At 40.6% G+C, this 15,628-nt stretch overlaps 1 protein-coding gene across 3 annotated transcripts in view; it reads right to left on the reverse strand.

The window, feature by feature from the left end:
- Positions 1-15,628, reverse strand: part of GRM5 (glutamate metabotropic receptor 5) — a gene marked incomplete at both ends in the record, with an annotated part of 269,004 nt that overhangs the window by 28,400 nt on the left and 224,976 nt on the right. For all 3 annotated transcript variants that reach the window (XM_082337805.1, XM_082337804.1, XM_082337803.1), the window contains 2 exons: positions 6,595-6,721; positions 11,426-11,594. In XM_082337805.1, coding sequence (XP_082193931.1) covers positions 6,595-6,721; positions 11,426-11,594 — 296 coding nt within the window. The remainder of the gene's footprint in view (positions 1-6,594; positions 6,722-11,425; positions 11,595-15,628) is intronic.

Here is a 15,628-nt window from a genome sequence, read left to right on the forward strand (position 1 = left end):
GAGCTAAAGCTCACTAAATTTGCACATGGAGACTAAAACTGGCAGAAAATTACTGCTGGTTTAGTAAGTCCTAAATATTTTTCAGTGGGGTTTGGTATCCTTGGCAGTGTGTTCAACTCATTGACAAAAGACTTGGTTTTCTTGGTAACTTTTCACAGACCCTTCCAAGGACAACAGAAGTCCAAACACCAAGGCTGAAATCTAAACAGCAACCTAGCCACATCCTAGTTGTGAATGAGGCTCCACATAGGATTTGGCACACATTATTCAAAGCTTATTGATATTATGCTGCTAGATATTTTATATTAATGCTTCTGAATATTTCCCTATCTATAATCCCAAAAGATGGGAGAAGGGATATCTTGATTAGTTATTGGGTTTTCACATATGGAGAGCTGAGATGCAAAAATGTAGGAGTTAGTTAGAATAAAAATCTAGACGAAGCTGGCAGGGTAGCTTTTTTTTTTTTTTTTTTTTTTTAATAAAACCCCAACTTGTTACCCAAACTGAAAAGGATAAAGTGAGGATTACACTCTCCAAAGTCCTGGGTGAGCAATCAGCCCCCTGATCTCCACATGGAATGTGGACCAACTGAAGTGAGAGAGGACATCTTTAACATTTTGTTACTGAGTTCTGGTGCTATGGTAAACTATTATGGTCACCAGTTCTTTGCCCTGTTCTGGTGGGACCTTTCGTAGTTGCTACAATAGCAGGGCACGTAGAGGTGACCATGTGCTGGCTTCTTAGCTGCTGCAGTTCCCAGGCTGGCACATTACTGAAACCATCAGCAAAGGTGGGTTTGCACCATCAATGGATGCAGCTGAGGACTATGCATGTGTTTATCCTGCCACCTCTGCAGGGCAGGAGTTGGGATTGGTCACATCTTAAACCATGAAAGCTGGGGCATCTGTAGCTCAGGAGCCTAAGTCCCTAGTAACTCAAATATACTGATTTAGCTGTGCATTGCAGTAAAAGGCAAGGCTATGAATCTTAGAGTAATACATTAAAGTTACTCTGTGGCCACATGGGGAATGATTCCTTAATTACACAAATGTGCAGAATGACTGGAACAACTGATGAATTGCAGCAATCAGGTCCATCCTTATGTTAGCTCTAATGTTTTGATTTAAGTTTCACTAAAAAATGCTGGCTCTGTGTGTTGTAAATGTTTTGTTCAGAATATGTCATGTTCAGCAAACTTTCCATAATGTAAGGCACAATTACAAGTCGATCCTTCTGGCTTTGTTGGCAAGTCCCCCTTCCTCCAGCCCAGGAGTCTCCAAGAGCTGTTCGTTGAGCTCAGCATTCTTGAACGAGCTCATTTGAGCATGAAGCACTGTGCAGCTTCTGCTGGAGACTTGGGTTGTAAATGGACTGGAAGCTAAAGTCCACACCTTACCTGGAACAAGCAACTGAAGGAAGAAAAGTCCACAAACCCAGCAACAAGGGAGGGGAGAAAATGACAGCCAGAGATCCTAGTCATAATATTGCCACCTGAACCATTAATTCCCCCTCATCTGATATCTCCAAGAGGCTGGTGTGAGAGTGACTTATAGAAATTGTTACATTTCATTTGGAATAAGAAATAAAAGGGAAAGAGAAATACAGGGCACAGAAAATCAAGGTGGAAATTGGACATTATCTCTGCTGATGTGCATTTATAATGCTAAAAACAACCAGATAAAAATTGTGTCCTGTTTCTACCCTCAGTCTGAATTACAGCCTTACCAATTATGGTCAAAAGCAAGATCCTAGTAATGTTTCAGCAGCAAAATCAATGTCAGCCCAGGATAAATTGTGTTCTGCCTCATGCTCACAACTGTCAGACAATTGCTGAAATTACCAATGGCTGTAACTTCATTGCAAGCAGCAAAACAAGAGAGCAGTTTGATGGCAACACACAATTACCGTTTGAAAATATTTCAGGCAAGAGATGAATGATTTTTTTGCTTGGGGCGTCAGGGTAGGATCCAGTCTTACGAGATAACCAAGCCTCAGACCAAGAGCCGACCAAGCCCTTATGGGGATCCGCCAAAATCTGACATCGAGCCTTGCCCCTGCCCTTGGCCCCGCAAGTGGTTTGCATGAGCCATGGCAGTGGGCTGTCCCAGACGGTGCCCAGAGCCAAGACAGCAGCAGCTCCCAGCACTGTCTGTTCTCTGTGGCTCTCGCTGACAGTACGAACAATGCCCTCAGGATGAGGGAGACAGTCATCCTCGCTTCTCAGTGAGGAATCCACATTGGTACAAGCCAAACAGGATACAGCATCAGTGTTGTCAAAGCTCTTTGAAATGGCTGTTGTGTCACTTAGAGGTGGGCTGCCCTGTTTTCAGTCCTTTTCATTCAAGGGTTGTTTGGATAATCCAGCTCTTATCTGGCACTTTCAGACAGGCATACAAGATCATGACACTGCTATCCTGGGTTTACTGTACCTTATTTGGTGAAAGCATTTTTGTAACTATAGTAAAAATATATGTTTCTGATATTTAGCCTTATCCTTGAATGGCAAAGAAAACATTTCAAGAGCTGTGGAATATGTCAGCTCCTATTTTCATGGGAATCCAATTAAGAAAATCAAATAGCCAGTGTATTTGGACTACACAGAGAATGAGAAAAATGTCAATACAGCCTGAAGATAATCCAGGTGTCACTGAAATTAATATCATCTACTTTCCTTGCAGTCCTGGAGGTCACTAGACAAAACTTTGTTTCTGTTATTGTTGTATGCTGTCCCTGAATCACAGTAAGAGAGAATAATTGCCTCTTTCCCACCTCAAAAACGTCCTTAAACAAACACTAGTGATAACTGGACCAAGATATTCCTACATCCACTGAGATGCTGAACAAAACTTATCTGGTCTTTTCAAGGCACCCTTTTTGAATGCAGAAGACTGTGTCCTCAAAGTCCCTTGGGTTTTTGGAGAACCAAAAAGCAATTCTCATCAAGCTACTGAAAAATTCATTTCATTTAGGTTTGGTCCTCAGTGTTAAGAAAATCCCTTCATTTGTATCTAAACATGCCTGGCATCTATTTCTTTTTCATCCACTATGAATATAATGCAAAGAAGGGCTTTGAGGAATAGTGGAGGGGTTGGCATATACTTCTGGACTTAATCCTGTGAGTTTCTCTTGCTCTAATTGAGTATGTGGCTCAGCCACGCTGGCCATACTAGTGTGTGAAGTGATGATGTAATGCATGGATGTTGCCAACACAATGCATGGGGAAGAAGGGGAGCTACAGTAGACTGGAAAGCACGTCTTGATACTAAACGAGGAGGAAGAAAGTGACTTGGGGTACATGTTGGGATGGTACAGATAATTTTCGAGAAAAGGAAGAAAATGACTATTTTTTTTGTCCAAGGAGGAGCCTGGTCACTGAGGAACGTTGTATGCATAAGCAATGAAACTGAAATTTGTGAGGAAATAAAATATGGACGGCTAAACATTCCCTTTCTCACCTCAGCTTCACTTCTAGATGGAGATATTTTCCAGTAACTGATTTAATCAAGAGAAACTCTTCCTCCCACTTGTCTTTCCCACTACCTTTGGACTTCCTGTACCTTTCTGTACTTCAGGACCCCAATGTCTTTTTCTGTTCTGAGAATAACTTCATTTTCCTACCCATATTGTATCCCTTCTGTCTTCTCCCCTCCTGCATCTGAATTCTGATATTCCACAGGTGACTGAAAAAGCATTAATCTCTCTTCCTTTCTGTGAGCAACATCCCTGCCACTATGCATTTTATATAGTGAAGTTTGTGGCACAAAACTGATGCTGGTCATTGAGCATAAGAAAGATGGAGCAATGTTTTGTTGTGTGAGCCAAGAAAGGATTCCAAAAATGTTTTTATCCAAGTTCAGATCTCTGGCAAACAGTGAGGTGCAGTTCCACATTGAAAGCTTTCTCAGGCACATAGCTGATACATTTATAGGACTCTCATCTGAAGGTGATCATGCAAGGAAGACTTATTCCAATGAGCTTTTTATATGTGTAGCCTTGTGGAGCTGACATTACCTAAGACATGGCTTTATCAAGCAGCAAAGAGACATAGACTGCTGCAGTATCATCAGATGTAGGGACATTTCAAGGAGACTGGTGTATGCTTCATAAAACTGAAGGGAAATTTCCTTGCCAGAATACAAAATATATCTTCTTCTCCTTACTTTTAATTCATATTTATTACTAAATCTTATGCTGTAAACAAGACTGAGAGGCAGTTTTTTACAAGCTGCAAAAGTTGGGACTATAAATACGATCATTAAAAATACAGCTCAATATATTGTATGGATAAGCTGGGAATAGACTTTTAAAAATCTGATTTTGCTACAAAGCTAAATAAGACAAGATCCAGCCATCATGTAAATAGTAAGTTAGGTGGGAACTACACAGCTGTGCAGCTATGGTGATGGGTGTCCTGTTACCAGGAGTGCCTATTGTATCAGCCATGCTCATGGAGGCCAAGGGGGGGTTCAGTTTCCAAATCGTGCCTGCTGAATTTGTGCCTGGCTGAGGAACAAGGGTTAGATCTCCTGAGGAACATTGCTTGTCACTGATGTTGAGGGGTTGTTTTGTGTGCATCTTGACTTTGGTCCCTATAAAGGCATAAAATGCATGTCTAAAGCCAGATGAATGGTTTGCAAAACATAGCAGCTGACATAATACATAAAGCAGTTGGCTTGACTAAAAAGACTACTACTTTCCTTTAAAACAATCAGAGCTGGATGGAAAACCATTGACTCATCTTGCAAGAGCTTTTGAGGTGCCACCTCATCCTGTTCTTCCATCCTGAGGGCAAAGTGAGACTGTTGGAGGGTAAATCCTCCCTCAGCCCAGACTGATGCCTTGCCTGAGGCACGGAGATCTGCATGCCCTGGGGAGCCAGCTCAAAGCACAGAGCTTGAAGGCCAACCTGGTGGCTGTTCACTCCACTTTGTCTTACTTTTGGTGCTTACAGGCTAATTACCCAAACTTCACCAGGTCAATGGGCAGTTCCCATCACTGATGTTTCAGAAGTGGGTCCTCTGTTGGTCTGATGAGGCACTTGGAGCAAGTTCCCTCCTAACTGACTTGTAGCAGCTTCTTTTCCAGCTCATCTAAGTTGGGTAAAACCTCAGGTGCTCATGGAAACAGAGACTGGGATCTGCCACACCTCAAAAAGACCCCGATGGTTGAACAGCTGATGATTTGCACTAGTTTACCTTCATAAACTGAACAGCCTGGTGCAGTGGCCTGGTCCCTGCAATGTCGGCTTTGGAGGCTTCTGGGTGGCCCAGCTGGGATGTGAACCTGAGCTTATACCACACCCTCAGTACTCTGCTCTGGGGGATATGAGGGACCGGGTCTCTTTTTCTCCCCTTCTCCATTCTCCTGGCACAAGAAAGCTTTCCCTGAGATAAGATGGCTTTGCTGGCTGATTGCTGAGTGGAAGCAGGGCTGGGGGAGCAGGGCTGGAGGAGCACTTGCAAATCCATTTTATTGCTCTTTCAGTTTTCTCGGTTAAAAGTTTTTTTCTCAGGGAAAGTTTCATGTTTGACATTTTCCGAAAAACATCCCATCAGTTTCATGACTAAATGATATTTTTGCAGTATTTAGGTAACCGAGCTCATGTGCTACAGCACTGCAACATTCCCTACCAGGAAAGGATTAATTTTATATATAAAATTCTGTTTATAGGCCAAGCCTTGCCTGACACTCTTCCACTTACATAAATTCATCCAGCAAACCATTTTTCCCTTTGTCTTCCCTCTCCTTCACCTCAAAAATTTCTCCCCTCATCCATAGAAATTATACGCAAACCAAGTCTGTGAGCTCTTCTGGAAAAAAACCTGTCTCTTCTCCCCTTGTCTATACAGAGCCTGGCACAATAAGAACCTGATCCCTGAACCATATTTTGAAGTGGTGTGTGCTCTGAGCGTTTGAATACTTGAATTCTGATTATTAGTCATAAAGAAGAGAGGCTGTGGGATACAAGTGTTGGAATAATTTCTCTCTAAAGTAGGCAAATTGGTATTCTGCAAGAGCATAGAGATCTATGCCATGGCAAGGAGAACATGAACCCTGTATTTTAGCAGACTCTCGTGAACAAAGGACTACTGCAAACCTAAGTCTGTTTGAAGCACTCATGCGTTTAGCAGCAGTAACTACAGCAACTAGTTCATAACTTTTTCAGATTAAAAAAGAAAGTATTGCATGACTCTTCTGTACCTGCTTGGGAGGAAAATAAAACTCTGAAATTTGACCACCCTTAATAATTTCTTTGACAAAGGCTTAATTTCTCTACGTGTGTGGGGAAGGACAAGATCTGCACCACCAGCTAGATGTTAAGACAGGGTTGAATACAAAACCAGGACTATTTTTTTTATTTCTAGATCTAGTAACTCAGATCTTTAAGAAAGCAGCTGAATTACACCAACGATTCCTGGATCAGGTTGAGGCAAGAAGACAAATACCAGCCTCAGTTCAAATTTCAACTTTATCCCTGGGTTTAATCTGACTGAAAGAGTCCTCATACTCACTTGTCTCTGGCATTTGCTTCTTCAGTTCAGCATATGAACATTTTCATTGACAACATAAGCACAGCCACAACTCATTTACCTGTTAGGTCGTCGTTGGGCCAGGAGCCGAGCTGGCAGGCTTTGCATGTGTATTCATCAAATACATATTCATTCTCTTTACAAGGAGTACAGGTCCAACAGCAACTCACTTCTCCTTTACGGATCACCTGAGACAAAAATTGACATTTGGCTTAGCAGCATAAACATACGTTCATGCTGCCCCAGTTGCTAATTTAATTTTTAACCTCTTTTTTTTTGATAAAAGGGGTTTTTAAATTTTATTTTAAAGGGAGCTCCTTTTCATGATATGTTTGCTTATATAAAATATGACACAAGTTCTCAGTTCTCCCATCATGTATGTATCAGAAGAAAGAAACCATCAACCCCACAGAAGTATAAGTGGAGGTACAGAATGACAATAAGATGTTTTTTCCCCTCTTAGAATTAGCAAAACTCAAAATTTCATAGATGGCAATGTGCTTGAAGAAGCCAGTGCACGACACTCAAGGTATATCATTCAATCCATTGTGGTCCATACACGGAATCATGTCAACAGTGTTATTTCCCTAAGGGTTCATTACCCAAAGATTTTTGGGTGCTTATTTTTCATCCTGTTGCGAGTGATTTGTTAAAACTGATTGTTTCCAGACATCAAACTGAACATGCCTTTTCCAGAATTATTTAATTACTGCATTTCTAATTAACATTTAAGAGCGAGAATGTTATCTTTATCATTTTAACCTCTGACCTGATTTCTCTTTTTATAATTTACTGCCAAATGTTATTGCAAACTCATGATTGAGATGCAGATTTTTCAAGATTCTTTTTTATCATATCTGGGCACTGAAGACATCTGTACTTCTTGTCAATATGTCTATCTTTTGAAATAAAGTATTCCTAGTTTCTCTGCTCTTCCCAAACAATTTATAAGCGAATAATCCCAATTATAGCATAAGAAGTAGGCTGACTTATGTATGTTTTGCAATGATGAATTTAGAAGGTGGCTTCAAAACCAAATTGCAATTTTAATAAATGAAATGTAAAGGAGTGTAGTCAAAAAGAACTGGATTGCTTCTTGCAATGCTGCAGTGAAAGAAGTGTAAATTATATCATTTTCATCAGCAAGACGGGGACTTGAAAACTTGAATTTTTGGTTTTGTTTTTAAAAATTGTAGAGTGTGAAAAGAAACAAAACCACACCTGAATAGCTAAACTGGCAGAAAGGCCATGGGAGAATAAGTGATTTGCTCTGCAAGTGTTGAGACTAGGGCTATTTGCAAAACAGAATATCTGTCCTCCAGTAGAATTCATATCTTGGAATTTCTTTCAATTTGAACTAGAATGAAAAGTTGAACAAATAACATCATTTCTTGTGTCTGGGAAAATCAATTCTTAGAAAGCTTGTACTAATTTTTAGACACATATTTTGGTAAACTTGATGCATTATAAAAATCCATAACTTTACAATGTATAAAATACTCAAGAAAATGAAATGGCAAAATAGAAACCATAAATTATTATCAAAATACATAAACTTTTTATCAAAACAATTCATTTACACTTTTCTGCTAAACTTTTCACCAAACTAATTTCTATAAAATACCTGGAATCTGACAAATCTGTCAGAAAACTGGTACACTTATCATTTCTTACCCAGCACTAACTGCGGGTTAATCCAGAGGATTATGTATTCTTCTCTAGTAATCAAAATAATTGTTCTCCACTACTCAGAATCAGGTCAGACTTTTTTGTATTAAATTGCTTAGTCAACTATTTCTTCATCCTTTTATTTTTCATTTCTTGAATAATTGTTTGTTGTAGCATTTAACTGTAAAACAATCTTTCATGTCCCTTTTAACTAAAATAATTCTCTCTAGAACAAAGATTATTTTCCCTTCCCCTTGTCATCTGGGCAATCCTTTGAACCTGTATTTATTTAAATAACCATATGTCTGCACTATTTCAAATGTATAGAGTTGGATAGTCTTTGCATTTTATCAAGTCCTTCAGATGGACGTACCAAATGGTGCTGACTGCTGGATATCATTACATTGAATGTTTCAAATTCCTGCATAATAACTCAGTCCCACAGAATTCTACAGGAAAACTACCATGGAGCTTGGCTGGGTCAAGCTCTCCCCATCATCTGTGAAGACCATGAAGATAAAGGACTGTGAAGCAAACTTTGAGATTTATAATCAATAACCTAAGGAGGAGCATAAAGAACATTTCAGACACTGGACTTCAATCATGTGTCTAAGTATGTGATGAATTGGCTTCATAGTAAAGAATCCTCTTGGGAGAATCCTTGAGAGCATGGGCAGAAGGTGGAAGGAGACTGTGTTAATGAAGATCACAAGATACTTCCCATCACTTGTGTTCTGGCAAGAGATCATAAAGGAACTCAGAGCAGCCCAGTTCTGAAGTTATCTGTTTGACCATCTCTATTATGGTGGGTTGACCCTGGCTGGATGCTGCTCTATCACCCCTGTCCTCAGCTGGACAGGGGAGAGAAAATATAACAAAAGGCTTGTGGGTCAAGATAAGGACAGGGAGATCACTCAGCAATTACTGTCAAGGGCAAAACAGACTCAGCTTGGGGAAAGGAGTTTAATTTATTACCAATCAAAAGTCAGAGTAAGAGAATGAGAAATAAAACCAGATCTTAAAACACCTTCCCCCCACCCCTCCCTTCTTCCTGGGCTTAACTTCACTCCCGGTTTTTTTACTTCCTCCCCCTGAGCAGCACAGGTGGATGGGGAATGGGGGTCAGTTCATCACACGTTGTCTCTGCTGCTCCTTCCTCCTCAGGGGGAGGATTCCTCACACTCTTCCCCTGCTCCAGCGTGGGGTCTCTCTCACAGGAGACAGTCCTCCACGAACTTCTCCAATGTGAGTCCTTCCCACGGGCTGCAGTTCTTCATGAACTGCTCCAGTGTGGGTCCCTTCCGTGGGGTGCAGTCCTTCAGGAACAGACTTCTCCAGCATGGGTTCCCCACGGGGTCACAAGTCCTGCCAGCAAACCTGCTCCAGCGTGGGCTCCTCTCTCCATGGGTCCACAGGTCCTGCCAGGAGCCTGCTCCAGCGTGGGCTTCCCATGGGGTCACAGCCTCCTTTGGACATCCACCTGCTCTGGCATGGGGTCCTCCATGGGCTGCGGGTGGATATCTGCTCCACTGTGGACCTCCATGGGCTGCAGGGGGACAGCCTGCCTCACCATGGTCTTCCCCATGGGCTGCAGGGGAATCTCTGCTCGGGCGCCTGGAGCACCTCCTCCCCCTCCTTCTTCACTGACCTTGGTGTCTGCAGGGTTGTTTCTCACATGTTCTCACTCCTCTCTCTGCAGTTGCACGGTTTTGTCATTTTTCTTCCTCCTTCTTAAATATGTTATCCTAGAGGCACTACCACCATCGCTGATGGGTTCAGCCTTGGCTCTGGCGGGTCCAGAGCCTGCTGGCATTGGCTCTATCGGACATGGGGGAAGCTTCTAGCAGCTTCTCACAGAAGCCACCCCTGTAGCCCCTCTGCTACCAAAACCTTGCTATGCAAACCCAATACATCTATCTTCTCACATATGTGACTTTGTGGCTGGAGAAGGCTAACATCAGACCCCTGTTTAGTTACTGTGGGAGTAATTCATCCCACCTTCCTTTATGTGTCTGAAGAAAGAATGTTCTCGTCTAAACCAACTGTCCTGGCTCGATAACTTTCACCATCAGTGAAGAGAAAGAAGTGTTTCTACACCAAGATTCATCTTAACTGTTTTCGAAGCCTACATGAGGATGAGATGACTCCTGATCTGGAATAATGTATTATTTCCATTGACTATAAAGAAAGTTCAGAAATCTGATATAACTGTATAAGCCTACACTGAAGACATATACATTTGGTCTGATGAAACTTGGTTAGTGACTCTGCCAAAGACCAGTTAGTGAATTAAACATGGTGACTGTGTTCTAAAACTCTGGAAAACTCAGACTGAAGAGATTCACTTTGTGTTACAGAGCATGGTCAGCCTCCCATCAGCCCCTCACTGCTGCTTCCCAGTTTTGTAGGCATGCCATGTTAACACAGGAGAAAAGTGATCCAGCTTCCAGTGAGACATGTCAGAAATGACAACTGCATTTTTTCAGTCTGAGACACCATGTTGTCCATGCCCATCCCCTCAGTCTGTAGGCTTTTATATAAATGAATGCAAGGTATGCTAAGGACTTGCAGTATTTTAACTGTTCTGCAGTAAGTGTCATGGGATGGTGAAGGATAATAGAGTATAATTAATATATGACAGCTTCATCTACCCTCCTTACTTACTGCAACATGGAAAGGGAGGAAGAAAAAATCAAAAACCTAGGAAACAAAGAAGCAGTAAAACAGGTATGATTAAAAAAAATGTTACCTATATTTCCTGAAGTTCTAAGTAGTGGTAGTTGTCAATGTTCTCTGATGATACCACAGACTTAAGGTCTGAGTAATAATGTTCCAGTCTAGGTGTCTAGCACTGAAATAGTGGCAATTATTATTATTCATAATTTACCTGCAATTGTCCTGACAAGTCCCAGTCAGGGATTTGCGAGCCACTGGATCAGATGTTGTAAAAATATGCAGCAAAAAAATCCAAACAATACCTGTTCTAAACCATTTGGAATATAAGTATAAAAAAATCAGCAGTTCACAGATATAGGAGTACAAGAAAATGGCAACTTATGAAAATAGTAAGATGACTATGATATGAGTAAGAACTAAATACATAAGTCAGTACCTTTTAATTAAGGCGTGGGACACTGTCTCCATGTAAGAGTCAAGAAAAACTTGCTCTCAAATTTTGACACTATGCATTCAACACAACTGAAGTAAATGGAGAAAATATTTACCTTTATCTGGCCTTTTTCACAGGGTTCACTGCACACAGATCTGATGATATTGTTTTTCTCTGACCATATTTCATCATCATCCATTTTCAGCTCACCATTATCCCAGCTGCCAACATTGATGTAATCAAAGTAGTCCTTCCCCATTTTCTTAAAATTCATTATTTCATATCTTTGGAAACACAAAAGGGAGACATAGCTGAGTTGAGGAGAACATCATCAAATGTTTCCAATTAAAGGAACATTATACGGTCAAAATCAAGCTTGTTGAAATAAAGAAGACAAAATTTCAAGCATTATGCTTGCCCTTGAGTCTCTCCCAATAATTTTTCTGATATCATAATCTTCCTTTTCCTTTGTATTTTAATTTATTTTCTTCTATCATCATGAAAGTTCCCTGAACACTTTGGGGTTAAGTGACTGATTTTCTGAGAATGACTCTATTTATTTAATGAAAACAATGAAATGAGCCAGACAGGATTTATCCTGTGTAACTCTCAGTACTGAAGCCAACTGCACAGGGAACCTTAGTTATCCTAGGCTCCCTCTATAGCAGATCCAGAGAAATCTAAACATATAATGGCAATTCCCAATGCTAAGTGCTCCTCACTGTCCGCAAGTGCTTATTCCCCTCCTGAGAGAGGAAGCCTGAAGACAGCTAAGCTCCTAAAGCGAGGTAGAAGCAACCTAGGCCTGTGGGATCAAAGGAAACTTCCTGTGCTGTAAGACTGCAAGATGCAATTTGGTGTGGCACCCAGAGAGGAATCAGGCATCATTCTTCAGGCACAGACTCCAGGACTCTGGGACTTGCTGAAGGCTTCAGGGAGATCTTCTTATCAAGAGGCACCTTGTAGTCCAGGCATTTGAAAAATGAAGTTGAGACTTGCCTTTTTCTTCTACAGCATAGCAGCAGCAAATGCTATTCTTTCCCATCCATACAATCCCCTTCATTTTTATATAATTCCTCAGTGATCAGAACACATTTAATTCCTTGTACAGTATGGTATGGAAGAGAAAGAGTATTCATGCCTCAGTTCTAGGCTGCTTTTGGGTCAGATCACCTCATTATCTGGGAACAGAAGTGTTAAGAGCAGAGCTGGAGCTGATCAGAGTTTTCAGGTTCACGTTCCTCTTCCTCCTACTTTCTTTTTAGCTCCCACAGAGTCTTATAGAAAGTCTGCGGAGCAGCGCAGGACTCACTAGCCTCCTACTGGCGTGCTGAACACCAGGCCACCTTTCTACCTTACAGGCCAGTTCTTTTAGCACTTATTTGTAAGGCAGGCTTAGAAAGTTGGGCAACTCCTGAAGTGAGGATGTCATGCTTTTCCTTACCTCCTCTTCCATGGCTTTTGCAGTAATCTGACCAAGCAACATGAAATTCACTGATAGAAAATAAGCAAACGATATAGACCAAGAAGATTAACACAATCATAGGTTTAGAAAACCTGCCTGGTTCATAAATGAGGAGACAACTTTTTCCTGGCAGCAAGCACAAAATTAGTCCCCAAGGCAAAGCACATGGACAGGACTGGATTAAGAGTAATATTGTCAGAATGTAATTTGTGAAGTCCAATTTACAGATAAGTAAAAGAACCAGCTCATTAAATCAAACAGTTTCTTAACGAAGATACTTGGGTATCTCTCTTAAGTTTTGAGGAATCACTTTTAAGACTGTAGCCATGCTATATCTAATGTCAATATTTTTTCCACACTGACATAAAAAAATTTACAGTAAAACTATTCTATAATATTCTCCATCCATGGATCTCAGGATACTTTGCATCAGGAAACAAAGTCTAACTGTCACAGTGGGGAAACTATGGCAGGGTTTCAATGCCAAAATCACACACAGGTCAGGATCAGGACTGCAAGCAACCTGTGAAAGAAAATGAAAGTGGAGCCTGACTGAACGAGCAATATTACATTACCCATATCATACGATTTTGAGTCTTTCCACAAGTAGAGGGTTCATGAGTCACTGATTCCCTGGAGTTTCCTTGAGATACCACAGGGACTGTTTGTCGCTTTAGGATAGGAGAGACCAGATGGTGCAATAGCACATTTCCAGCAGTGCCCTAATCACCGTGCAAAACACTTGTTTCAAAACAGAAGTGCCATGAAGTTGCTGAGAATCCATATTCTATTGGTAGCACAGCCAAAACATCAGTGTCTTGTTTTTCTTGCCTTTTCTTGCCTTTTCAATTTCTTCTTTGGAGTTTCAATAATATTTGCAGATAGTTGTTATCCTCCTGAGAAATCATGGCTGTTCCTTCCATACTCATTTGGTTTTTTCCATGTCTTCTATCTCACCTAAAACAAGCCCTCCACTAGACTGTATATCTGCTTAGAGCTCAACATACACATAAAGGACTTTGGAATAGGGCCAGGATTCAAAGCGTCTTGTGGGATTAATCATCTGTTGTATAATATCAAAACCCTTTTGCTATACAACAAAATCCTGAGCTATCTAGGTCAGAAAGGCTTTTTATGTTCTGATTTCCTGCTTAACACCACCACCACAGTACAGCTGTGAGGATTTAAATTTCCATTTTACAAAGCAAAGATGCAGCTATCAACACAAGTGAACAGCGGAGATGAGTTGTTCCAGTATGACTGCACCATCTCCCAGCTGTTGCAAATAGTGTTTCACAGTGCTCAAAAGACTATAAACTATTCAAAACCTGGGCATTAGAGATGGAGCTTCCTATAAAGCCTTCTTAATCATGAAAAAGTAGATTTTGACTCAGTGTTGGCTAATTTAAGCACATAGACTGGATTTAGTGATGTGACTATTGTAAGCGAAGAGGCAACAAAGAGCTGTGTTTCAAAAGTAAATGAACTCTGGGACCATTTTGTCACCACACACAGTCCATTAGTTTGAGTAGACAGAGCACTACTGTATCTCATGCAAATCCAGTGAGGCTGGACTTTCTTAAAGTTAGTTGCATTACCCTGAGGTGCACAATCAACATGGTGTCCCCATGCTCTTCAGTGAAACACTAATATCCTACTGTGACTGAGCAAATGACTGCACATGATATAATTCCTTCATCATCTTTCTTAGCAGTGAATTTAAAAAGACCCAAGATATTCAATTAAATTCCTTGCAACAAATGGAATTAAATCATTATTTTTAAGCATGCCAACATGAGGAAAAGGAAAAGCTAAAGGTCTCTCTGCAAGATTTAGATATTGTCATTGGTGCTGTCATGCCACATATCATTTATTCGTGGCAGTCTTCAGTCTTTCTGCAAGAAATGAGTGAAACAGATAGGAATAAGGTAGGATGCAGTCCACTGCATCTGAGCACTGTTAAACCCAAATGGGAATCCTTTAAGAGAAGTCTGGGACAAGCCTTTTAAAAAGAATTTGGTCAGAAAAATCCAGACTGAGCACTTTTCTTCAGAATTCAGCTATTTGTAAAAATAGAAATGTTTAGCGGAAGACAGCTTTGCTCACCAAAACAGTGCTGAAAATAAATTTCCATCTGATTTTTTCCTGGGTTTCTGCCAGTTTGTGTCTGAGCTCTCCTGCCAGCTCACAGTGCACTTCCTTAGCGTCTGAGTCTGAAGAGTTCGAAAACGTGTGTCTCCAGAGACACAGACTGCTTTGTAGGTGGCTGTCCTGCTCTCTTTTGGGGAGAATGCTGACTTTACAGGTTTTCAAATAAAATGAAAAAAAAATCAGTTCTGAAACTGCAGAAATTTTTGGAAATGTCAAAATATTCTGACCAATGGATTTCCCTTTTCCTACCCATCTCTACTCGGAAGGTAATGCTTTTCTTTCAGTTCACATAGTGGGAGAAGACAAAATTTAAATGAGTGTACAGGATGAACAATTTTCCCTCTAGTCATCTGTTTATATGGTGCTATCACAAAGATGTTTAAAAACTTCTCAATAATGTAGACAGAAAGGGCTGCCTCAATTAAACTGGAGAAAGAGCAGTGAATGAGGCAGGAATCTACCCACTGAAATAGAAGCTAAAAATATACTTTGAATGCTATCACACTTGCTGTTCATCTTCTGAGAGTTCAGTAGGCAGAAACCCAGAAAAAAACCTCATTACTCTTTTTAATGTGCATTTATATGGATACTGCATATGTCATAGAAAAAGAAAAACTTGTGATATTTCATAGATGTATGTATATACATGTACGTAAGTAAGCAAAAGAAGCTTTCTTTAAATTCAATTTGGCTTATAGCAGC

The sequence above is a fragment of the Platalea leucorodia genome (genome assembly GCF_965183815.1).
Source record: "Platalea leucorodia genome assembly, chromosome: 2".
Taxonomy (NCBI): domain Eukaryota; kingdom Metazoa; phylum Chordata; class Aves; order Pelecaniformes; family Threskiornithidae; genus Platalea; species Platalea leucorodia.